At 45.5% G+C, this 26,324-nt stretch overlaps 1 protein-coding gene across 5 annotated transcripts in view; it reads right to left on the bottom strand.

Moving 5' to 3' along the window:
* Positions 1-26,324, bottom strand: part of FRMD4A (FERM domain containing 4A) — a 373,568-nt gene that overhangs the window by 169,329 nt on the left and 177,915 nt on the right. For all 5 annotated transcript variants that reach the window (XM_010859943.1, XM_010859942.1, XM_010859941.1 and 2 more), the window contains exon 3: positions 4,556-4,650. In XM_010859943.1, coding sequence (XP_010858245.1) covers positions 4,556-4,650 — 95 coding nt within the window. The remainder of the gene's footprint in view (positions 1-4,555; positions 4,651-26,324) is intronic.

A 26,324-nucleotide genomic window follows, 5' to 3' on the forward strand; every position in this document is an offset into this window, starting at 1 on the left:
ATTATATTAAAAAAAACTCACACTAGGCTCTTACTTGGCTTCAGAATATTTTAAAGACTGCTAAAATGTCGTAGTTTGCATGGATCACCACACTTCAGATATTCATTGATAACCATCTACGGACACCTCAGAGATAAACTGGGTGATTGCTTCCAGACCACCAAAATAAAGTGACTGTCACAAAAATGAGAGTCACATGGATTTTTTGGTTTCCCAGTGCATATAAAAGTTATGTTTACACTATACAGTAGCCTATTAACTCCGCAGTAGCATTGTCTAAGAAAACAAGGTACATACTTTAATTAAATATACTTCATGGCTAAAAAATGCTAACATTCATCTGAGCCTTCTGTGAGTTGTAATCTTTTTTACAAGAGTAACATCAAAGATCACCGATCACTGCTACTGCTGCTACTGCTAAGTCACTTCAGTCGTGTCCGACTCTGTGCGACCCCATAGACGGCAGCCCACTAGGCTCCCCGTCCCTGGGATTCTCCAGGCAAGAACACTGGAGTGGGTTGCCACTGCCTTCTCCAATGCATGAAAGTGAAAAGTGAAAGTGAAGTCGCTCAGTCGTGTCTGACTCTTAGAGACCCCATGGACTGCAGCCTACCAGGCTCTTCCATCCATGGGATTTTCCAGGCAAGAGTACTAGAGTGGGGTGCCATTTCCTTCTCCATCACCGATCACAGACAACCATAAAAAATACAGTAAAAATGAAAAAGTTTGAAGTATTGTGAGAATTACCAGACCATATGACAGAGACACAAGATGAGCAAATGCTGTTGGAAAAATGGCACTGACCGACTTGCTCAATGAAGGGTTACCACACAAACCTTCAATCTGTAAAAAACAGAGTATCTGTGAAGTGCAATAAAATAAACCATAAAAAAACAAAGTTCGCCTGTATATCTTTTTATTTGTGCAGAGTTATTAAAAATAAAAGGGGCTAAATGCACTTGAATCCAGAAATAGAAAAAGACATTCAGTGGGAAAAGTGGTGAAATTTGAATAAAGTCTGTAGTTAAGTTACTCACAGTATCAATACCAAGGTTAATGTCTTAGTTTTGATACTTATCACACAGTATTTATGATATTCACATTAGGGGAAGCTGGGTAAGGGGTATATGAGAATTCTGTACTATCTTTGCAGCTTTTCTGTATAACCAATTATTTCTACATAAAAATTTTAAAAATTGAATTACAAAAAACAGAAGATAGACCTAGTACTAATCCTGCATTGATTAACTAATGGTAGGAAATATCCCTGGACACAGGGTCTGGCACTGTGGCCTTGGACACTATTAATGAATGCAACTTAGGGGTGAAAGGAACTTAGAGAATCTTCCAGTTTCGTCTACATTTTGTTTCATATTTCTTTTCTCCATGCCCATCCAGAGCCTACGAAATGTCATCAACAGCATTTCACACTGAAAGACTCACTGACTATACACCAGTCACATACTGTACTATTAGGAATTATAACACTGCTGGCAACTCCTAACACTAGTGCAGTATTTTATAGCTTATAGCACTTTTTTCTTCTTTTTTTTGGCTGCACCATGCAGCATGAGGGACCTTAAGTTCCCTAACAAGGGATGGAACTGGTGCCCCCTGCACTGGGAGAGTGGAGTCTTAACCACTGAACTGGCTGGGAAGTCCCTACAGCACTTTATAAGTCTTGTTTTGATCTGAATTGGGAAAAAGGCAAATGCATGGGGTATGCCATGGATTGTAATAAAGGATGAAAGTTCAACTGCATTTTATTATTAAATACACAGTGTAATACCCGCAGAAATCACACACACACAACCACACAACCCAATACACATGCATAATTAGAATATCCAGTTATTAAATGATCTGGCATTACTGTCTAGCAGTGCCCAGTGTGAGAGCTGAGGCAGGATACAGGACAAGGACAGTGGTTACCGACGTATTATCACCACCCTAGACACTTCCCTGGTGGCTCAGACGGTAAAGAATCTACCTGCAATGCGGAAGACCTAGGTTTGATCCCTGGGTCAGGAAGATCCCTTGGAGTAGGGCATGGCAACCCACTCCAGTATTCTTGCCTGGAGAATTCCATGGACAGAGGAGCCTGTCGGGCTACAATCCATGGAGTCACAAAGAGTCGTACATGACTGAGCACCTAAGCACACCGCACAGACCAAGCCTCACCCACAGGCACCATTCTTTGGTCACAGCTTTCATTCATTCCTTTCCCACCAAGAAAAGGAGCAAAGGTCAGATGACCAAAGAGGCCATGAGCCAACGCCTTGGCCCCAGGTGTGGTCAGCCCTTGACTGACAATGGCCTGAGTCACGGCCACCCCTGCCTTCCCTTTGTTCTGTCTCCTCATCCTGGTCTCTCGGAGGCTAGTTCCTGGTTTCCTAGGGGTCCCTGATACTCACTGTTCCCTGGTGAGTCAGGCCCACCTGCCATCTCTTTTCCAGGAACTGTCTGCCAGCTGCAAAGTCTTGTCTACCGATCTCGGCTGGCTGTCCACCACTTCTACCATCGCCAGAGGAGCCCTCCCACCCACACCCAGGTGAAGAGGTTGGTGGTGGCCACTCTTCCTCTGGACGATGCCAGACGATGGTTCATATCCTGCCTATCACCCCCACCCTCCCCAACAGGGCTCTCCAGCCGCCAGTTCACAGTCCAGGGAGAGGGACCCTTTCCGCCAGCCTGCGTGCCTCCAGCCTGCGTGCACGTGTACACACACAGACACAGGCACACACACACAGACACACACACACTTTCCCCACCGGCCTGGGGAGCCAGGAGGTCAAGACCTGGAACAGACAGACATAAACACACACACACTTTCCCCACCAGCCCAGGGAGCCTGGGGCAGACGGGCTCCATTCGATGGGACAGGTGGGTGGTGCTGGGTGGTTTTCCTGCTTTCATCTCTCCTGGGAGCAGAGGGACTTTCTCCCTGATGTTCATTTCTTCCTGGCTGGTGCCATTAGGGCTGTGATCTGAAACCTTCGGCAGGTGTATTTTTTCCTCCTGGGCCCAGGACAATAAGCTCGTTCTCTGACTTGTTTATCCAAAAGGGAAGTCGAATTGGGACCCATCTTGAGTTCACTGGCTCTCTGAGAAGAGGAAACATACTTGGGAAATGTGAACAATGGGATATGATGAATTGAAACTGTGGTTTCCTTCTAATTAGTGAAAAATGTCTGAGTACCAGTTGAGAAGGTTACAGTGGTTTTCAGGAGAAAGGGTAGAAAACAAGTACATTCATGAAAGTGGTTATTCTCCATGTATATTTGTACATTTGTCTTAAAGCATTTTTGAAAATTACTTCGCTGGCTCTTTCCCATCATAGCCCTCCAGGTCACAGCCCTGTTTACGAGGTCCCACCCGCAGGCACAGCAATCCTTCTAGACCAGGAGCAAGCAGTCCTGCCTCCCTTCCGGCTCTGTTCTCCGAGGCTCCAGGGCCAGGGGCAGCCTGTTCCTCCCGACTTTCTGGAGCCAGGTGTGACTCTGCCCCCAATACTGCTCACACTGCCACCTGAAAGGTTGCTAATTTAGAGGGTTGATAATCTGCCCAGTCTGCCCCAGACAGTCCCAACTTACACCCTCTTTTACCCACAGTGTCCTGATATGGATGATAAATGCTACGGCCGCCCCATCCACCTGCGGCTCCCGGAGGGTCCTCGCACATATACACCTGATCATCTCTCCCACCGACCAATGTGGATGCCTCCAGTCCTTGCTCTTGAGCCCAACCTGCTTCAGTGGGACCTGCCTCCCAGAGTCGTCTTGTCCAGATGCTAACCTAACCCTAATCTATTAATGTTTTAGGACATCATCTCTGTAATTCTAAGGATCTGGAGGAGCATGTATGCAAGTGTGTGTGTGTGTGTATGTACAGAGGAGCAAGAACTGTAAAACATTTGCTTAGAACAGTGTATCGAGGAATTTGTGCAGGTGTACACTGTACTCTTTTATTAACAATATATTAAGAAGGAAATTGAAATTTTAGTAAAGATACTCCTTCCTTGTGTTGCAAAACACCACTTTAGAGAGCCAAATTGAAAGATCACTGAACACAAATGTACTTTTCATCAGATGAGCAGTCTGAATTTTCCATTTTTATAGTCTACTTCATCGTTGACAGTGAAACTGCACAGATAACTCTTCATTTTGAATTTATCATCGCATTGACTTCCTGTTATTGTTATTCCAGCACTGGAAAGAAATGCTGCATTTCCAGACGTTTTCGTTTAACTCTAACAGAAAACAAACCCAGACAAATCTTTTTTTAAAAAGAAACATTTCAGTTCTGAACACGCACCGGCTTGATTATAAGAACTGGTTTACCTAATAATTTCATAATATGAGCATCATCCTAATTATATCCCTTGGCTGTTCCAGGCATGATCACAAGGCCTTTGAAATTCAAATGATGAACTTGGACTGACCCTGAACCATGAGACCTACGTGGCCTGCAGCAGCCTCCACTGCGGACAGTTGAGACAGTGCGATTTCGGGTTCCACATTTTCCCTTCGGGTTCTCTGAACACGTGGGTACTTACGTCTCATCCGTGAAGGCAATTCCAAAGTATTCCTTCTCCTTCAGGTTGAAGTGAGAGGCCACGAGGTCAAGCAGCTCCTTGGCCAAAAGCTTGGGCTGGAGAGAGAACAAAATGGGAGAGTAAGAGACGAGAGATTCCGTTTCCTGAAACATGCGATCTCAATCTCATATTTCTTGAAGGGAATGTCTCAAAGTTCAAGAACATCGATACACATGGTTTTTATAAAACCCAAGGAGTTGACAGTGAGGACAGGGCCATCAGTGGACTGAGACCTTCTGCCCTGTTTCCTGGTAGTTTGTTCTATCAACAAATGCTACTTGCTCATTGACAAGGCTGTCAGAGCTCACAGCTCTCCCCCCCACCCCCCACAGGAGAACATTTTATACTGAGTTGACATGAAGATATCTTATTAAAAAAAAAAAATATATATATATATATATATACACACACAAGAAAGTGAACGTGAAGCCGCTCAGTGATGTCCGACTGTTTGCGACCCCATGGACTACAGTCCACCAGGCTCCTCCGTCCATGGGATTTTCCAGGCAAGAGTACTGGAGTGGGTTGCCATTTCCTTCTCCAGGAGATCTTCCCAACCCAGGCATTGAACCCGGGTCTCCCGCATTGTAGGCAGACACTTTACCATCTGAACCACCAGGGAAGTCCCTTATATAAATACATAGTCATACATATGTAATGGGCTCAGATGGTAAAGAATCTGCCATGCAAGAGACATGGGTTCGATCCCTGGGTCGGGAACATCCTATGGAGAAGGAAATGGCTGCCCACTCCAGTATTCTTCCTGAGAAATCCCATGGACTGAGGAGCCTGGCAGGCTACAGTTCATGGTGTCACAAAGAGCCAGACAAAACTAAGCAACTAACACTAACATATGCAATATATATATGCTGTGACATACATCAAATATATATTGCATAACACAAATGTTATATAATACTATAATATATTAATACTATAATTAATATATTATAGAATGTGAAGATAGATATATTGGTTTGGTCAATAAGCTCATTTTGATTTTCACATAAGATATAATGGAAAAACTTGAACTTTGTAGCCAACCTAATATATATATATATATATATCATGCACTTATATAGTATTTGCTATGTGCTATCTGCTATGTGCTAGGGCCTATTCCAAGCACATTACAAACACCAGCTTCTTTAACCCTCATCACAACTCTATAAGGTGGTTCTATTATTAATTCCATTGTATGGGGAGGAAACAGGTGCCCAAAGATTAAACATCTCTAAGTACTGTAGTTGAGATTTGAACTCTGGTTCCAGAGACTACCCTTGACTACTCTATGTGTGTGTGTGTGTGTGTGTGTGTTAGTCGCTCAGTCATGTCCGACTCTTTGCGACCCCATGGACTATATAGCCCACCAGCCTTCTCTCTCCATGGAATTCTCCAGGCAAGAATACTGGAGTAAGTTGCCATTTCCTTCTCCAGGGGATCTTCCCAACCCGGGGATCAAACCAGTGTCTCCTGCATTGGCAAGTGGATTCTTTACCATCTGAGCCACTTGGGAAGCCCTGATCATTCTATATGCTCCCATAATTTAAAATTCAAATAATAAGAGTAACTTCCTGACAGAAATGTTAACATTAAGGCCAGAGAACCTTGAGAATAGTTATTTAAGAATAAACCAAAAATTTGCCTTTCCAAGAATATTTTTATCATCAACTCTTTCCTGAACATCTCTGCCAATCTAAAGGAGTGTGTCAGAGCCTTAGGTATGAAATCATTGTAGCTGTTTGCATTGTCAATACATCCATCACTCTGGCCTATCACTGTTAAGATGACCACAGACTACCAGGCAAATATTTTATTTTCTTGGGCTCCAAAATCACTGTGGACAGTGACTGCAGTCATGAAATTTAAAGGCGCTTGCTCTTTGGAAAAAAAGCTATGACAAATATAGACAGAGTATTAAAAAGCAGAGACCTCTCTTTGCTGACAAAGGTTCACATAGTCAAAGCTATGGTTTTCCCAGTAGTCATGTATAGATGTGAGAGTTGGACCATAAAGAAGGCTGAACACCAAAGAATTGATGCTTTTGAACTGTGTTGCTGGAGAAGACTCTTGAGAGTCCCTTGAACAGCAAGGAGATCAAACCAGTCAATCCTAAAGGAAATCAACCCTGAATATTCATTGGAAGGACTGATGCTAAAGCTCTAATACTTTGGCCACCTGATGCGAAGAGCTGACTCACTGGACAAGACTCTGATGCTGGGAAAGACTGAGGACAGGAGGAGAGGGTGGCAGAGGATGAGATGGTAAGATAGCATCACCAACTCAATGGACTGAGTCTGAGCAAATTCCAGGAGGTAGTAAAGGACAAGGAAGCCTGGTGTGCTGCAGTCCACAGGGTCACAAAGAGTCAGACACGACTCAGCAACTGAGCAACACCACCACCACCAGCTTCAGATGTAGGAGGGGAAGGAAAGGCTGATAATAGAGATGTGGAGCCAAAAGGTGTCAACTATTTATAAATTGCATCCAAGATCAGGTTTTTGTAGATGCATTGCCTTTATTCTACAACAACTGCCCTGTTCCAGCAAGTATACTCGCTGGATGTCTCTAAGCACAAAGCAAAAAAGAATGCAAGAAGAGAAAATGTGTGTGTGTGTGTGTATTTCCATTAATGCAAATTAGTATACCATTCCTGAGTAAATTTCCTGTTCTGATGGTTACTTTGTTCCATTTTTCTATTAAGAGGGTGGATAAGATGTATAAATCAAGAGCTACATAGCAGGACTTCCCTGATGGTCCAGTGGTTGAGGGTCCACCTGCCAGGGCGAGGGACACGGGTTCGATCCCTGATCTGGGAGGATCTCATGTGCCACGGAGCAACTGGACCTGTGCACTGAAACTACTGAACCAGTGTGCTGCAGCCACTGAAGCCTGAAAGCCTAGAGCCTGTGCTCCACAATAAGAGAAGCCACCACAGTGAGAAGCCCACGCACAGCAACTGAGTAGCCCCCACTCGCCGCAACTAAAGAAACCGTGTGTGCAGCAACAGACAGCCAACACAGCCAAAAATCAAATAAATAAAAATTAATTTTAACAAAGAGTTACATAACAGTTTTAGAACTAGCATCAGTTCAGTTCAGTCGCTCAGTCGTGTCCGACTGTTTGTGACCCCATGAATTGCAGCACCCCAGGCCTCCCTGTCCATTACCAACTCCCAGAGTTGACCCAGACCCACGTCCATTGAGTCAGTGATGCCATCCAGCCATCTCATCCTCTGTCGTCCCCTTCTCCTCCTGCCCCCAATCCCTCCCAGCATCAGAGTCTTTTCCAATGAGTCAGCTCTTCGCATGAGGTGGCCAAAGTACTGGAGTTTCAGCTTTAGCATCATTCCTTCCAAAGAAATCCCAGGGCTGATCTCCTTCAGAATGGACTGGTTGGATCTCCTTGCAGTCCAAGGGACTCTCAAGAGTCTTCTCCAACACCACAGTTCAAAGGCATCAATTCTTCGGCGCTCAGCCTTCTTCACAGTCCAACTCTCACATCCATACATGACCACTGGAAAAACCATAGCCTTGACTAGACGGACCTTTGTTGGCAAAGTAATGTCTCTGCTTTTGAATATGCTATCTAGGTTGGTCATAACTTTTCTTCCAAGGAGTAAGCATCTTTTAATTTCATGGCTGCAGTCACCATCTGCAGTGATTTTGGAGCCCCCAAAAATAAAGTCTGACACTGTCTCCACTGTGTCCCCATCTATTTCCCATGAAGTGATGGGACCAGAACTAGCATATGATCTCGCAATTCCACTTCTGGATATTTACCCAAAGTAAACAAAAACACTAACTTGAAAAGACATATGTACCCTCTTGTTCACTGCAGCATTATTTACTACAGTCTAGACATGGAAGCAAGCTAAGTGTCCGTCTAGATGAATGGGTAAAGAAAATGTGGTATATACACACAATGCAGTATTATTCAGCCATAAAGAAGAGGGAAATTTTACCATTCACAACGACATGGGCGGACCTTGAGGGTATTATGCTAAATGAAATAAATCAAAAGAGAAACACAAATACTATATGGTCTCACTTATATGTGGAATCTAAAAAAGAAAATTAAAAAACACTTCATAGACACACAGAACAGACTGATGGTTGCCAGAGATAGGGGGGATGAGTAGGGGCAGGTGAACTGGGTTAAGATGGTAAAAAAAAAAAAGAGTTACGAGACAGTTTATTTTCTTATTTTCACTTTTTTGGTGCTACTAAGGACTGTGCTGTGTCCCCCCTCCCAAATTCATATGTGGAAGCCCTAAACTTCGCTGTGATGGTTTTAGGCAGTGTGGCCTTTGGGAGCTGATCAGGGTTAGATGAGGTCATAAGGGCAGGTTCTCATGATGGGATTAGTGTCCTTATAAGAAGAGATCCCAGTGAGCTGGCTTGCTCTCTCTCCACCAGGTGAGGACACAGTGAGAAGGCTGCAGTCTCCAAGTCAAGAAAAGAGCCCTCATAGAGCCCAATCAGGCTGGCACCCAGACCTCGGACTTCCACCCTGCAGAACTGTGACAAAATCAGTGTCTCCTATCTAAGCCTCCAGGTCTATTGTATTTGTTAGGCAGCGACTAAGACAGGGGCACTTCCTTTGATCCAACAAACATTTATGGAGTGCCTAAAATGTGTAGGGCACTAGCAAACCCTGCAGGAGATACAAAAATACACAGCACACAGTACTTGCCAATAGGCCCTCAGACTCTCATTAGGGCACAGAATAACAGCTAGTGTTCATTGCAAAAAGCCAAAGCAGATGGCCCCGTCTCTGCTGCCTCATCCTGGGCTCCCAGCATGGCAGCCTCGGGGTCTCATCACCATCAATTTACCAATGAAAACTGCCAAAAATGATGACAGTGGTTTTGAAGCGGGGGCAGAGCTTCCTCCCCCCAGAAAACATAAATCAACAGGAGAATCCATTTTGATAAATCAATGTCATCCCATATGCTATGCTTCCATTCACACTAAGGAAGGCAGGGGAGTCAATGTGGCACATCTCAGAGCATCATTAATGAGTGACAAGTAGAATCTGAGGGGAGGAGGGCTCTTGAAGCTTCAGGCTGTATTTGTTAAGGGATGCTGTGGGGCTGTGTTGCTAGCATCATCTCCACCCCCACAAGGTACCTAGCTGCCCAGATAATAAGTATTTAATGCAGAGGCTGTGACCCAATGGAGGGAGGTAAGGCTGATTTTTACATTGCAAAGTACCGTAACTCATCCTTCCAAATGCTTGCATCCCTTTCAGAACAGTCACAGCATTTCTATAATCTGCTATTTCTTTAAACATTTTGATCATGTTTGGGGTCTGCCTTTGAAGCTGGTGTCTCATGTGTAAAAGCATCCTCGCTGGTCTTGGAACAGATTTTATATTTTTTTAAATGGCACAAGTCACATGAGGTCAACTCTGGTGAATGGCGATAGAGGGTGCATGGGGGGAGCACACTGGATCAAACTGTTTTCTAAAATGAGGTGTGACTAGTAATTCATTATTTGTGGGTTCTTAGAGGTAATGGGGAGATTCCCAGACCAAACTTGGAAATGATAGAAATAAGATTTCCTTCTCTTTGAGAGTTAAACTTGAAAGCCATCATCTCAAGAGAAATGACCAGAGGTATACAAATTTACCCAAGAAAAGAAGAGAGTTAAACTTGAAAGCTATCATCTCAATGGAATTGACCAGAGGTACACAAATTTACCCAGGAAGAGACAAGAAGTCATCTATCACATGACTAAATACTGTAGTCGTTCCATAGAATGGGCTGGGTGAATGACCAGCCTGTGTGCAGAAGTGGTGGGGAGTCTGGGAAAAGGAAATGAGCTGAGAAAAGTACTGTAGTCTTAGCCCATAGGCCTTAAATATTAATGTTTGAGTCCCAGCAGTAAGGCCTTTTCTCTGTAGAAATGGAGGCATGGGGCTACCTTAGCCAGTCATTTGAAACAGTCAAATTACATATTTAATTCCCTTTCTTCCAATCTCATGCCTTTCAAAGAACTTACTGAGGTACTGTCATGTCCTTCATATGAGTAGTCTCCTATATGATGACATTATCATCTAAATTAAGAGATTTTTGTGAGTTTCCTGGCAGTCCAGTAGTTAAGAATTTACCTTCCAATGCAGATGGTGCAGGTTTAAACCCTGGTCAGGGAGGTAATAATATCCCACATGGCTCAAGACCAAAAAACCAAAACATAAAACAGAAGCAATCTTGTAACAAATTCAATAAAGACTTTAAAAATGATCCACATTAAAAAAAAATCTTAAAAAAAATAAGACACACTCCTCTTCTACTGTCATGGTGACTGGCAATGCCCTAGCTGGTAGCCGCTCTACCAATGAGAGCAAGTTGTCCCACCCACCTCATGGATGAGTAGCATGAGTGAGAAATAAATCTCATTGTTCAGTTTTCACCATGACCTTAGGGGTTGGTTTGTCATCAGAGAATAACCTAGCTTATCCAATTGATTCAGGCACTGAAATCTTAATTCCCTGTATGGTAGGTTTAAAGCTATTTAAAAGTCAGTGATTCCCTGAACTTGCAAACTAAGACAATATCCCACCTTGATGCGGTGGTGATTAATGAACTTACATCGTTCAGAACGTTTCCTAAACTCATTTGGTGAACACTGCTGGGTAAGCAGAAAGCTTTATGCTATTAGTTACTTTGAAGGGACGTTTACAAAATCTGCTGATTATAATTTGCCAATTACTTGTGCTGTAAACATTTGTGGAGCTTTGCAGGATTTGGCTGGGAGCAAGGCCAGGCAGGTGGCCTGTAGACTCGTCAGGTTCTTCAGGACAAATGTGGCTGAGGCCTCAATGCCAACGTGAGCAAGGCAAGCCCTATGCGTTGTGGGTTAGAAACAGCCTATTCTGGGTCACTGGCACCATCCAGGCTCTCCGAGGTCACGATGTTTAAGACTGACTTTCTCTCAACCCATAATGAACTTTGTTCACTCAATAGCTTTTCTCATTTTCTTTTTCTATCTCAGATTCTTTTCCCATGTGCCCTTCTAGGCTTTAAACCATCCTTATAACTGACAAATAGATTTTCTTTATAAATGTCTTACTCTACCATACAGATCTGAGTTCCCAGGGCTCTGGACTATTCCAGTGGGAAACTGTGCACATACCTGCATGGACAGGGTTCCAGAATGGGCCCCATCTATACTGGCTTCCAAGGTGGGACATGATTGGATTGTAAAGATCAAAAGAACACTTCACAGGGACACATGGCTCTACAGTGCTCTGGGCACACATGATCCTTCTAGCTGACCTTGTGAACTGTCCAGGCAAAGTGTGGCGAGAGGGATCAGCTGACCAGATGGTACCCTAGTTCCTCTCTAGTTCTCCACAGAATATTTTTATTATCAATCACACAGTCTACTTTCCACTTAACATGGCTCCATTCCAGAGAGATGCTCTTAGACAAACTGTGTAACTGCTATGAACCTCAGCATTTTCCTTTATAAAATTATGAACTAGATTGATGAATTAAGACTCCTGCCCTTGGATTCTTTATTCATTAAGCTTTTTATTAAATTTAGTTCCTTCCTTCCCTAAAACCTGCCCAATGTTCTCAAGGGTCTAGTCATTCTTTCTAAAAAAAACTCTGCAACCATTCTGGATCTCCCTGGATCTCTTAAATCTATCAGTTAACATAGCCATCCTTCTTATTCAATCTCGGGCAAGTCACTTGACCTTTCTGCACCTCAGTTTCCTTGGCTGCAAAATGGGGATGGTCTCCATGCCCACATCATAGGACTGCAATGAGGACTGAATGAATTAACACTGACTTGCATTAGGTGCCAGAGCAAGTGCTTGAGACAAAGTGAATGTTTTATGTGTTCACTATTACTTCAGATGCTCTTTATCTCACCTATGAATTATGATAATAGTCTCCTAAATGGTATCAAGTTGTAAAGGCCAGTCTGGTATTTAAGGCCACTCTTTTGAATATAGGGCCTATCTAATCTCACTTTTCTCCAATTCTCTCCCAAAGTGCTCATTTCTGTCTAATCTGTTTGTATCAGAGTGAAAAAAAAAAAAAACAACACCAATCTCATTTCTATTTTCAAACCTTGCCCACAATATCCTCTCTCCCCTGCCCCCTCCCATTTAAATTTTATTTTGCTCAAGGCCCACGGGCCCACTTCTTGCAGGAAGGACCCTGGATCATCCCATCTCTAAATAGTCTCATTCTCCTCTGAACTCCTCTAGCATTTACCACAGGGATTTCATTCAACCTTGGCATGCATACTCTTATGTTGCAGTAAATTCATTTATTTTTATTATCCTTTAACTTTTTTAAAATTGGGGTACAGTTGCTTTGCAATGTTATGTTGGTTTCTGCTATGAATCAGCTATATAGATACAAATATATCTCCTCCCTCTTGAGCCTCCCTTCCCTGCCATCCCACCCCTCTAGGTCATCATTGAGCTGAGTTCCTGTGTTATACAACAGGTTCCTACTAGCTATCTATTTTACACATGGTAGTGTATATATGTTAACCCAATCTTCCAATTCATCCCCTCTTCATGTCCACATGTCCACTCTCTATATCTGTGTCTCTGTCCCTGCCCTGCAAATAGGTTCACCTGTACCATTTTTTTTTTTTAGATTCCACCTATATGCGTTAACAAACAGTATTACTTTTAATTCAAACATTTTTTAAAGTATAGTAAAACACACATAACATAAAATTGAGCATCTTAACCACTTTTAAGTATGCAGTTCAATATTATTAAGTATATTCACACTGTTGTTCAGCTCTAGAATATTTCCTCTTGCAAAACAATTCCCCATCCCCCCTCCTCCAGCCCCTGGCAACCATCAGTCTACTTTCCATTCCTATGAACCTGACTACTTCAGGTACCCCATCTAAGTACAATTGTAAATTATTTGTCCTTTTGTGGCTGGCTTATTTCACTTAGCATAACATCTTCAGAATTCATTCACGTGGCAGCAGGTATCAGAATGTCCTTACTTTTCAGGGTTGAATAATATTCCACAGTATGAATGAACCACATTCTGTTTATTTATTGATCCACTGATGGACACTTGGGTTACTTGCCTGTTTTGGCTTCTGCAAATAGAACAGGGTGTTCTGAACATGGTGAATTAGTTTGTGACATGACTTGCTGTGCCCTGTAATGGGCTGAATGGAGACCCCCTCCCAAAAGGTCTATCCTAAATGCTGCAGCCGGTGAACATGACCCTGGATTATACATGATGTGATTATGATCCTTGAAAGGAAATGCAATCACACAGATCCTTCTAGGAGAGAGACGGATGGAGTTCTGACACATACAGCCAAACGCTAGAGAACCACGTGAAGATAGAGATGGGAGTGATGAAGCCACGTGTCAGGGAAGGCTGGCAGTCACCAGAAGCTGAAAAGAATGGATTTTCCCCTCCAGCTTCCAGAGGAAGCTCAGCTCTGCTGACAGCTTGACTTTGGCTTCTGCCTTTCAGAACTGTGAGAGAATGTGTTTGTTATTTCAAGCGCCCAAGTTTGTGGTGATTTGTTATGGCAGCCTCAGAAAATGAACACACACCTACAGACAGAAGCCCCGCAGAGCCTGGCGTTCAGGTCCTACCAACAGGAAACCCCAAACCCCTCGGTTGTTTGAGACACAAAACGGGGTCTCCGGAGAAAGCCCTGTACTAGTATTTGCACTTTCTCTTTATAATGCCATTGACCTGGGCAAGGAAGCCGCAGACACAAGTCCAGCTGGGGACACCTTTGTCTCAGGGGCTGATCGGAGGCAGCCAGTGGCTGCCGGCAGCTTCAACTCAGTCACTTCTCCCCTCAAGCCCTTTCCTGTCACCCCCCATTCCTTGAGGGCAACTCACAGATTCGAAATCAATGGAATTGCTACTTCTGAATTAATTGCATTAAAAAATTAAAACCTCGCACGGCTCCCATCTGTGCTTTGGGAGGAATCACGGGGCTGGGAGACTGAGAGATCACCCTCTCCCCTTTCCTTCCTCCCTAAGGCTGTTCTGGAACTCACTGTGGTCACAGTGCCCCCTGTGACCGCCAGGCTGCTGGGGACAGCTGGGTCACACCCGTCCCTGGGCACCGGGTACTGCATCCCCCATCCCAGAAAAATGTGATTCCCGCCCCGGAGAAGGAGGCCGAGGCGGAGCAGCTGTACGGTGGTAGAGTCCTGTGCTGAGAGTGGAAAGAAAGAAAGCGAGGTCAGTGCTCTTTCTTCCCAACTTTTCTGAAAACCTAGAGGGAGACAGGGAGGTGAAGAGGGCCAGCTCTGAATTAATGATGCCAGAGCTTGCCTGCGGCCTCTTTGAAGCCCTGCCTGTTATTGTGTTTCCCGGAGCAGCTGGGAACCTGGCTCCCACCCTCCCCGCCCCCCCGGGGGGCTCGGCAATAAGCAGCCGAGCGCTGGTTGGCTGCTCCTTCATCCTGGGGAGGGGCGCCGCGCGAACCATCGAGAGAATGCATGAGGTCATCCCGCACACAGCCGCGGGTCTAGCTGCGCTCCCCTTCCCGGTCGCCCCCCTGATGCTCTGGCTGATTAGCTGGGGAGGCGGGCTTCCTTCCAGCCTCTTCCAGCAGCCCCTGGGTTCCCTTGGTTGGGGGCAAATGCGGGGAGGCTTTATGTAGGCTGATTCCTTCTTCAGGGCCCCCAGGTGCCTGGGGTAGGCAGGGGGAGGGATGCGGGTGTTGCAAATCTCAGTGGGTCCTGACAGAGAGAGCATCTCAGCATCTGGGAGGTCCCCATTCAGTCTGAGCCCCAACTCATTAGAGGACAGGAGACAAATGCTTGACCTCCAGCTCAGGGGGGACCAGCAGCAGAGCATTGCAGCAAAGCTGACTCCAGACACAGCCAATACTAAGGGTTTCTGTTTACTGGTGCAGCATCTCTCCCAGCAGAGAAGTGAGTCAATCCTTACCCAGGAGGCAGATGTCAGGATCACCCCAATGTAATACAGGAGGAGCCAAAGCCCAGAGAAAGGAGTATCTTGCCAAATGCACAAAGTTAGTAACCAGCAGATTTAACTCAATGATCAGGCGGGTATAAATCACCTAGGAACATCAGATTATATAAAAAGCTACTGACTGGTTACCCAACCCACGTTTAACTGATAAGGCAGGAAACTAAGATTCATGGGGCTGAGAAGCCTGTCCATGGACAAGGGAGGTCACCTTAGTGATCAGCACACATGGGGCCAGGATAGCCCTTTGCTAGTCCACTTTGGGCTTCTCTGTTGGCCCACCTGCCAATGCAGGAGACGCAGGTTTGATCCCTGGGTTGGGAAGATCCCCTAGAGAAGGAAATGGCAACCCACTCTAGTATTCTTGCCTGGGAAATCCCATGGACAGAGGAGCCTGGTGGGCTACAGTCCACGGGGTCGCAGAAAAGAGTCATTAGCAACTGAACAACAAGAGTCCACTTAAGCAGGTGGTTTGAGAAAAGGCTGCAATGATCTGGAACAGGAAGGGAAGAAAACAGAGGGCATCAATCGCGGGGGAGTCCTGGCAGAAAAAAAGCTCTCACTGCACACACCATGCTCATGTCCAGGGTTCCTGGCCCTTTCCCGCTTTCCCTCCAGCTGCTGCTGCCCCTTTGCCCCGGGGCACCACCATATTCTACCGCCCCCTGCCCCCCTCCAGGTTCTGGGCTGCATGCTTCACTTATATCATCTTATTCCATCTTCAAAGCAAACCTGTAACACGTTGTACACATGCAGACACTGGAGCTTAGAACAGTCACTGTGCCCAAGGCACAACCCCCCAGGGGCACAGGGCAGACGAGGGGCTCGAGACGGGACTGACTCCAAAGATTTGGTTTTAAAAGCTGCATAATCCAGCAAGTAACGGACAACACAGACAGGAAGAGGATGAAGCTGTGTTTTTTAAATGCAACAGAATTCTGCCAGACAATATGTTCCCAGAGGACAGGATCAGGTTTGATCAATATGTGTAGCCCTGCACCCGAGCACAGTGCCTGGCACGCAATAGGCACCTAATAAAGGTGGTTTGTTATTTTGTTTTAATTGGTAGATCAGGACAGACTGAAGGGTCTTGGTTTGATTGCTCCACCAGTCTAGCAAGAAAGCTGACCATGGGGGAGAATGAAACCTCCATGCTCACTCAAGCCTGGTTGGAAGCACAGAACTCCTAGGCAGAGACTGTGGGGCCCCATGTGGTCCAGAAACCACAGACCCAGATACAAGACAGTCCCTGGGTTTCAACGGGGTCTTATACCTTGAGGTACCCAAGAAGGACGCTCTGACATATACTTTGGCAAAGTTACTCGTATCCCCAGGAAAGGATGTTTGTGTCTGTACTCCTAACCCCTCCTTTTAGTGCATCTTTTCCTCCAACCTGACTTCTCCCTGCAACCAACTCCCTTTAACCTCATCCCTCTGCCTCCTCCCCATTCTCACTCCTTCCAACAGACCCTGTCATTTAATCCAGCATCAGGGACTTCCAGGGAATAACCTCTGGTTTCCCACTTACTTGGCCCCTTCCTTTATACTATTCTTATATATTATTCTTTATGTGATACTAATGTACTCCCTTGTTCTCATCCTCTTATTTCCACATGGCTTCTTCCACATTTTGCTAAGATACACCCTGGTCCCAGTGTGGGGAAAAATTGGGGTTGCTATCAGTCTGGGAAGCTGAGTCTTTCTCATCCATGCATTTGAATGATGCCCAATGGGAAGGCTCTGACAAGCACACATAATCATTACTCCTCCAGAAATGCAAAGTGCTCCTGCCAGCCAGCTGGGGAGCCTGCTTTATTCAGGGTCTGCTCCCCGGGGACTCCGGGTGGGTGGGCAGGTGTTCAGTGGGAGCGCCTGCTGATTAACACACTACTCCCCCAGACTCCAGCCTGCTCAGGGCAATGTCACGCAGACTGCTCATCCAGGGTGGCTCCCCTTGGCAGCCTCTCCGAATTCATGAGATGGTAACCGCTTCAGTGAGGCAAAAACACAAAGAGATGCATGGTGTTCAGATGGTCTCTATAAGATTGGGCTGGCTGACAGTCTTCAGCCCCAGTCTGGAGATTCTGGAAGCAAATATGGGGGATGCTAAGGGTCTTGGGATTCATCGTCCATGGTCATCATGTCTACCACGCCTATTTTTCCCTTTAAATCAAAGCCTGCCCTGCATACCAGGTTATGACCCTATTTTGTCCTACCACGAGTGATAAATTACTATTTTTGACATAAACCACCCATACATTCCCTGGAAGGTGAAGTGAGTTCTCCAGGATGAAACTGGCCAATTGGTCACCTTTCCAATGGGACAAACGACACCCAAACCCATTCAAACTTGAAGTCTTCATGACACTGCACACTGAGGTCTTCCCTTTGCTTAACGTTCAGGCAAGAGTGAAGGAGAGCATCGTTCCAGGGCACAGGACATTGGAGCTTTGAAATTAGCTCTGTGTGGTTCACCGGAGGCCATGGACTCTAAGGCAAGGCTCGATCATTCCAACCATAAATTCTGTAGTCCTCGGTACTGAGGAGCTCTTAGGAGTCTCATTGGTAAGGGGACGATGTGGCAGTAGCACAGAGAGGAAGAGTTAGGGTAGAGCCATTTTCTGGGACAGGTACCTGTGATGAACAGAAGGATGGCACCTGCTGTCTTATGCCAAGGGCATGCATGGTTTTCAGAGAGGCTTCATCACCCACATACAGGAAATAGAAAGCTTGCCATCTAGCATGATGATGGGGAGAGTGCGACATTGTGGGGGCTTAAAAATATATATGGTGCTATGATGGATCTTAAAATGTAAGTGCCCCTTTCATGCAGTCTAGTCAGTGGATTTGTAGTCAGACACCAAGGCTTGGAAACCCAATTCTATTCCATGTGTAACATGATCGGCATTTATTTTCACTTTGAAACATTGGAACAATAACACCTACTTCATGGGTTGCTGTGAGGAGTCAATACACGATCATTTATAAAGTACTTGGTGCATGAAGGTGCTGAATAAAAGCACACTCTCCTTTTCTCCTTCCATCAGTAACTTATCCCCTCATCGCTTTGACATGGGCCTACTCTGATCGGAATCTAAATCCTCTTTTGAGTGAACTGTCATATCCTTTATCTCAGGGACCATGAATAAATCATCACTAGGCAATAAGGAGAAGAGAAAGCAGACAACTTCCCTTGGAAACGAACTCATTTGGGTAGACTTGCCCTAAATAGCACCCATCTCTGCTCCCAGTGTCTGCTCAGTGATGCTCGGCTCCATTCACTACAGTGATGTACTCTCTCACATCAGTCCTTGTCTCCTGCTTCTTTACGGTTAAAACAACATTTACTGGCCAGAAATAAACCTCTCTCCTGCTCCAGGGACTTATCAAGGCATGGTGCCGGCTTTCTGAGGTTGGTTAGCATTTTAATTTGGAAGTTCCCCAAGGCTCCTCCCTGCGGACCCTCCCCCCATGGCTCTTGCAAATTGCTGGCAGGTACAAGCTAGAGAGAGACAGTGAGCTCTGCCCATGATGTCATTTCCAATATAATTAAGAAGGCACTCTCGCTGCCGCCGGGGGTGGGAGAGAGATGAGAAATGCACAGGCGCTGGTGTCTCAGGAGGTAAAGGAGGGGAGAGCAACTTTTGGCTGAGGAATATTTATTCCTGAAGAGTCGTTTCACTGAAGTCAGCCGACAACAAAGCCAAAGCACGGCAGCCCCTCCCGTGCAATGTGCTAATTAAGTGGATGAGAACAGATGACGTGCTACGGGGTCCAAGGGAAAACTGGGCGCCTGTAAGACCCCCATTCTCGGATCAGAAATACTATTTTATTATTTGCCTACATTGACCCCCAGCCCCACTTTCAGAAGGCTCGGAGGAAGCTTACAAAATTTTAGATGGTATAAAATAGGGGGATTAAAACACTAAATAAGACAGACTCCACTGAAGGTGATCAAACACGTGAAATAAACTAGTTCCTGGTGCTGACCAGGTTACACCAGTTTTGTTAGCAGACCCAAGAAGCACGCTAAGTTCTCACACACAGGCAAGCCTTTCCTGGGAGTGCATCCCAGAAGGAATTTATCAATTGGTCCCACACGGGAAGGGACAGCATACAGCACGTCTTCAGCACAGTCCCTGGGAAAGACAGGACTGTTTCGTAGTTTAGCCCTCTATGCAACACCCTCTCCACCTGGAGCAGGTTTTAAAGCAGTCTCCCGAAGCCCAATGGGATATTCTGGGACAGGCCTTATGTTTGATTTATTTACATAAGTGAATTTGGCTGGAAATTTTGGAGGCGATATTTTATTAGGTTCTTAACACATGCTCGCGTCAGCCATTAGGCAGCTTGGCACTGATGTTCTGTCTTGACTCTGAAGCCAAGCCACCGAAGAAATTGGCAGTCAGTCCAATTCAGGCAAACCACACCAACCTCCTGCAGACTGATAAGGTGAGATGAAGGAATCGCGTCCAAAAATTCACAATGGGAAAAAGGAGAAGCAGGTGAGCTGAGCAAAGGGCCCTTGGACATGGCGGGGCTGAATCGGAGGTGCTGATACAAGGCCAGGAGGCAGGGATGGTCTGCATGTGCATCTCATCTTGGGAAGGTCTGCAAGCCCACCGGGAGGAGACCTCCACACCAAGGGGGTAGGCGGGAGCCCTGTTCTTTCCTTTATTGCTGGGGTTTTCACTGTACATTTGCCCCCAGGGCCTCCCGGCCCCTTTCTTTTCCTCTGCTGCCCCTACTACCATTTTTTTGGGCTCTCAGTGTGGCACGTGGGAATCTTAGTTCCCCAACCAGGGATCGAACCTGTGCCCCCTGAAGTGGAAGCATGGAGTCCTAACCACTGGACCACCAGGGAAGCCCCCTTGCCCCCAACTACCCTTTAAATTTAAGACCCTGTGCTGCAGCCTCTCTGAAGGGGGAGCTGCCTTGGCCTCACACCTGCTCTGGAGTTCCCACCCAGGCGTCCCCAGCATCGCCATGTGACGTCTGGGCTCAGGCTCACAGGGCCCATCAGCCTCCCCGGATGTTCAGGTCTTACAGCAGGTGCATCTGTGCTCAGAGTCTATTCCTCTTCAAGAATGACCACGTCTGGGGAGCAGGAACAGCATCCTCTTTATCTTCATTTTCACGGAGCCTGACCCAGATGGTCAATGTTAAATGACTGTCCAGGTGGATCAATGAATGAATGGATGGATGAATGCATCCATCAATTAATGAATAGTGGAGGAAGGATCAGAGCAAGAGGAGCCTTCACACTGATAAAAACCAGTGTCCCCTGAGTTCTGTCCCCAGGTCCAGGCCCTCCTTGGTCTTCACACAGGCCCCAAGGGACCTCACCCGTCCTTGTTCTAAGTCCTACCAGGTTCAAGTGCCTTCAAAGCCAGCAAGGACATCCATCTCAGGAGGTGTCAGGGAGTCACTCTCAACTGCTAGGGTCTCTCTACATATTCAGCGGGACTCTTCTAGAAGAGGATCCAGCTCAGGGCTCGTGCCGCCTCCTAGTTTATTATCCAGAGCGTGAGCCCCAATCACCCTTACTAAATGGAGCCAAGGAAGTGTGGGGGGCCTGCCAATGAGGAGAAAGGAAACCAGGACAAAGGTGTACATCCCAGTCTTGCTGCCCTTGTCACCCACCTGTCTCTTTGAATCAAAAATCATTTCATCAGAATAAATCCAGGCCCTGGCAGAGCCATCTGCGGTGACACGTAACTCTTAGACTTGCAGGGAAATAGTTCACATGCAGCGCGGGAGACCCTCGCACCCCTCACTGGGCATTGCTGGTGTCTGCGCTGAGTGGTGACTCATCTGGGGGCCTGACCTGGTGCCTCTCCAGACTACCCCCACCCACTGTCTCTTAAGGCCCTCCATTTCCCTTTGTAGAGTCGAGTCAATACGCTTTACATTCTTAATGGCATGTCAGTCTGCACAGAGAAATCATCACAGCCTCTGACCCTGTGGCAGCAGTGTCGCTTGGTTGCTAAGCAGGGTGTCCTTTGGGGAGGGAGCTGTCACTCCTGCCCCCCTTTCCTCCACTTGTGTGACGAAGGGTCAGACTCTGGCCCAGGTCAAAGGCACAAAAGAGATTTTGTTCTGTGCTACTGCCTTGCCAGGGCCATTGGAAAGACTCCTATTGATGATCTCAAGGATCCAAGATGGCAGTAGCGTTACAATGAGAAGGGGGAAAATGACGAAAATAAGATGAACTTCCTCCCAGAGCTTCTCCAAAGTCAAGGTGTAGTAGGAAGAACCCGGGATAAGATTAGAAATCCCCTGTTCTCTCCTGGCCACCAATAGCTGACTCTGGATCTATCTCTCCTGGATCTAATAGCCGACTTTCAACTGCTTCATTTCACCTATGTCTACCCCTGCGGGACCAACATGAGGCTTCACATGAATCCAACTCCAGCATGGCCATCAGAATCTGCATAGGAGGCTAAAAGAAAAAGAAAGTTTGACCCTGTACTTCCGTGTTCATGTTCATACAGTGTGTGTGTGTGTGTGTGTGTGTGTGTGTGTGTGTGTGTTTGGCACACATGTATGCTCAGTACCTTAACCTCTGATTTTTAAAAATCACTCCATATTATAGCACTACTTACAATAGCCAGGACATGGAAGCAACCTAAATGTCCATCAGCAGAGGAATGGATAAAGCAGATGTGGCACATATATACAGTGGAATATTAGCCGTAAAAAGGAACGAAAATGGGTCATTTGTTGAGACATGGATGGACCTAGAGACTGCCATGCAGGGTGAAGTAAGTCAAAGAGAAAAACAAATATTGTATATTAATGAATACTGTATATTAACGAATTAATATTATTCTTGCCTTGAGAACCCCATGAACAGTATGAAAAGGCAAAAAGATAGGACACTGAAAGATGAACTCCCCAGGTTGGTTGGTGCCCAATATGTAACTGGAGATCACTGGAGAAATAACTCCAGAAAGAATGAAGAGACTTAGCCAAAGCAAAAACATCACCCAGTTGTGGATGTGACTGGTAATAGAAGTAAAGTCCGATGCTGTAAAGAGCAATATTGCATAGGATCCTGGAATGTGAGGTCCATGAACCAAGGCAACTTGGAAGTGGTCCAACAGGAGATGGCAAGACTGAACGTCAACATTCTAGGAATCAGCAAATTAAAATGGACTGGAAAGGGTGAATTTAATTCAGATGACCATTATATCTACTACTATAAGCAAGAATCCCTTAGAAGAAATGGAGTAGCCATCATAGTCAACAAGAGAGTCCAAAGTGCAGTATTTGGATGCAATCTCAAAAACAACAGAATGATCTCTGTTCATTTCTAAGACAAACCATTCAATATCACAGTAATCCAAGTCTATGCCCCAGCCAGTAATGCTGAAGAAGCTGAACTTGAAGGTTCTATGAAGACCTACAAGACTTTGTAGAACTAACACCCCCAAAACATGTCCTTTTCATTATAGGGGACTGGAATGCAAAAGTAGGAAGTCAAGAAACACCTGGAGTAACAGGCAAATTTGGCCTTGGAATACGGAATGAAGCAGGGCAAAGACTAATAGAGTTTTGCCAAGAGAACTCACTGGTCATAGCAAATACCATCTTCCAATAGCACAAGAAAAGACTCTACACATGGACATCACCAGATGGTCAGATGGTCAACACTGAAATCAGACTGATTATATTCTTTGCAGCCAAAGATGGAGAAGCTCTATACAGTTGGCAAAAACAAGACCGGGAGCTGACTGTGGCTCAGATCATGAACTCCTTATTGCCAAATTCAGACTTCAATTGAAGAAAGTAGGGAAAACTACTAGACCATTCAGGTATGACCTAAATCAAATCCCTAACGATTATACAGTGAAGTGAGAAATAGATTTAAGGGACTAGATCTGATAGATAGAGTGCCTGATGAACTATGGATGGAGGTTCATGACATTCTACAGGAGACAGAGAGTAAGACCATCCCCAAGAAAAAGAAATGCAAAAAAGCAAAATGGTTGTCTGAGGAGGCCTTACAAATAGCTGTGAAAAGAAGAGAAGCAAAAAGCAAAGGAGAAAAGGAAAGATATACCCATTTGAATGTAGCATTCAAAAGAATAGCAAGGAAAGATAAGAAAGCCTTCCTCAGTGATCAGTGCAAAGAAATAGAGGAAAACAATAGAACTGGAAAGACTAGAGATCTCTTCAAAGAATTCCAGATACCAAGGGAACATTTCATGCAAAGATGGGCTCAATAAAGGACAGAAATGGTATGGACCTAACAGAAGCAGAAGATCTTAAGAAGAGGTGGCAGGAATACACAGAAGAACTGTACAAAAAAGATCTTCCTGACCCAGATGGTGTGATCACTCACCTAGAGCCAGACATCCTGGAATGTGAAGTCAACCGGGCCTTAGGAAGCATCACTACGAACAAAGGTAGTGGAGGTGATGGAATTCCAGTTGAGCTATTTCAAATCCTGGAAGATGATGCTGCAAAAGTGCTGCACTCAATATGCCAGCATTTTGGAAAACTCAGCAGTGGCCAGGGACTGGAAAAGGTCAGTTTTCATTCCAATCCCAAAGAAAAGCAATGCCAAAGAATGCTCAAACTACCGCACAATTGTACTCATCTCACATGCTAGCAAAGTAATGCTCAAAATTCTTCAAGTCAGACTTCAATAAAACGTGAACCGTGAACTTCCAGATGGTCAAACTGGTTTTAGAATAGGCAGAGGAAACAGAGATCAAATTGCCAACATCCACTGGATCATCAAAAAAGCAAGAGAGTTGCAGAAAAACATCTATTTCTGCTTTATTGACTATGCCAAAGCCTTTGACTGTGTGGATCACATTAAACTGTGGAAAATTCTTCAAGAGATGGGAATACCAGACCACCTGACCTGCCGCCTGACCTACCATACCAAGAAATCTGAATGCAGGTCAGGAAGCAACAGCTAGAACTGGTCATGGAACAACAGTCTGGTTCCAAATTGAGAAAGGAGTACATCAAGGCTGTATATTGTCACCCTGCTTATTTAACTTATATGCAGAATACATCATGAGAAACACTGGGCTGGAGGAAGCACAAGCTGGAATCAAGATTGCTGGGACAAATATCAATAACCTCAGATATGCAGATGACATCACACTTATGGCAGAAAGTGAAGAAGAACTAAAGAGCCTCTTGATGAAAGTGAAAGAGGAAAGTGAAAAAGTTGGCTTAAAGCTCAACATTCAGAAAACTAAGATCATGGCATCTGGTCCCATCACTTCATGGCAAATAGATGGAGAAACAGTGAAAACAGTGTCAGACTTTATTTTGGGGGGCTACAAAATCACTGCAGATGGTTACTGCAGCCATGAAATTAAAACACGCTTACTCCTTGGAAGAAAAGTTGTGACCAATCTAGGCAGCATATTCAAAAGCAGAGACATTACTTTGCCAACAAAGGTCCGTCTAGTCAAGGCTATGGTTTTCCCAGTGGTCATGTATGGATGTGACAGTTGGACTATAAAGAAAGCTGCTGCTGCTGCTGCTGCTGCTAAGTCACTTCAGTCGTGTTCAACTCTGTACAACCCCATAGACAGCAGCCCACCAGGCTCCCCCGTCCCTGGGATTCTCCAGGCAAGAACATTGGAGTGGGTTGCCATTGCCTTCTCCAATGCATGAAAGTGAAAAGTGAAAGTGAAGTCGCTCAGTCGTGTCCTGCTTCTGAACTGTGGTGTTAGAGAAGACTCTTGAGAGTCCCTTGGACTGCAAGGAGATCCAACCAGTCCATTCTGAAGGAGATCAGTCCTGGGTGTTCTTTGGAAGGACTAATGCTAAGGCTGAAACTCCAATACTTTGGCCACCTCACGCAAAGAGTTGACTCAATGGAAAAGACTCTGATGCTGGGAGGGATTGGGGGCAGGAGAAGGGGACGACAGAGGATGAGATGGCTGGATGGCATCACCAACTCGATGGACATGAGTTTGAGTAAACTCCGGGAGTTGGTGATGGACAGGGAGGCCTGGCGTGCTGCGATTCATCGGGTCACAAAGAGTCGGACACGACTGAGTGACTGAACTGAACCGAACTGAATGAGAACCTATTGTATAGCACAGGGAACTCTACTCAGTGCTCTGTGGTGACCTAAATGGGAAGGAAATATGGCTGATTCACTTTGCTGTACACCAGACACTAACACAACATTGTACAGCAACTATACCCCAATAAAAAATAATAAAAAAATTTAAATTACTCCTGACCTAAGTCTTCCCACAAGACACTTCTCAGTTGAACAAAGAGGAACATAGAGAAAGGTGGGACCCTTGGCTATAATCTCTGCTGAGTTTTCAGACCATGCTTTTCTGGTCCCCAAGCAGGACTCCTCTGGATGAGGTCAACTTCATAGGCTGCCCCTTGCAGACCTGAGCATCAAATGGTGGCCTTAAGGACCCTGGATCATTGTCAGGAAACGGGGAGGGTTTTGAAGTCAGACACCTGGATTGCAACCATGGTTCGTCAGCTGCTGTGGGGTCCTGACCAAGTTGCTTAGTTTCTCAGAGCTTCTGCCTTTTTCTGTAAAATGGGTGAAATTCCACGGACCTTACAAATGCTGTGAAGATGAAACAAGACTGTATGTGTAAATGGATCAGTTCTTGATGAGTGATGATTACTTCCTGCCTGTTAATTTCTTTCCCACTTTATTTCTCCACTTGCCCCCCCGCCACCCCTCCCACAGCCATCTCTATCAACATCTTCATCTCATGCTGCCTTCCTTGGGGAGGACTTCCCACCAGCTGTTGT

This window comes from Bison bison, unplaced genomic scaffold (genome assembly GCF_000754665.1).
Source record: "Bison bison bison isolate TAMUID 2011002044 unplaced genomic scaffold, Bison_UMD1.0 scf7180017864461, whole genome shotgun sequence".
Lineage (NCBI taxonomy): Eukaryota > Metazoa > Chordata > Mammalia > Artiodactyla > Bovidae > Bison > Bison bison.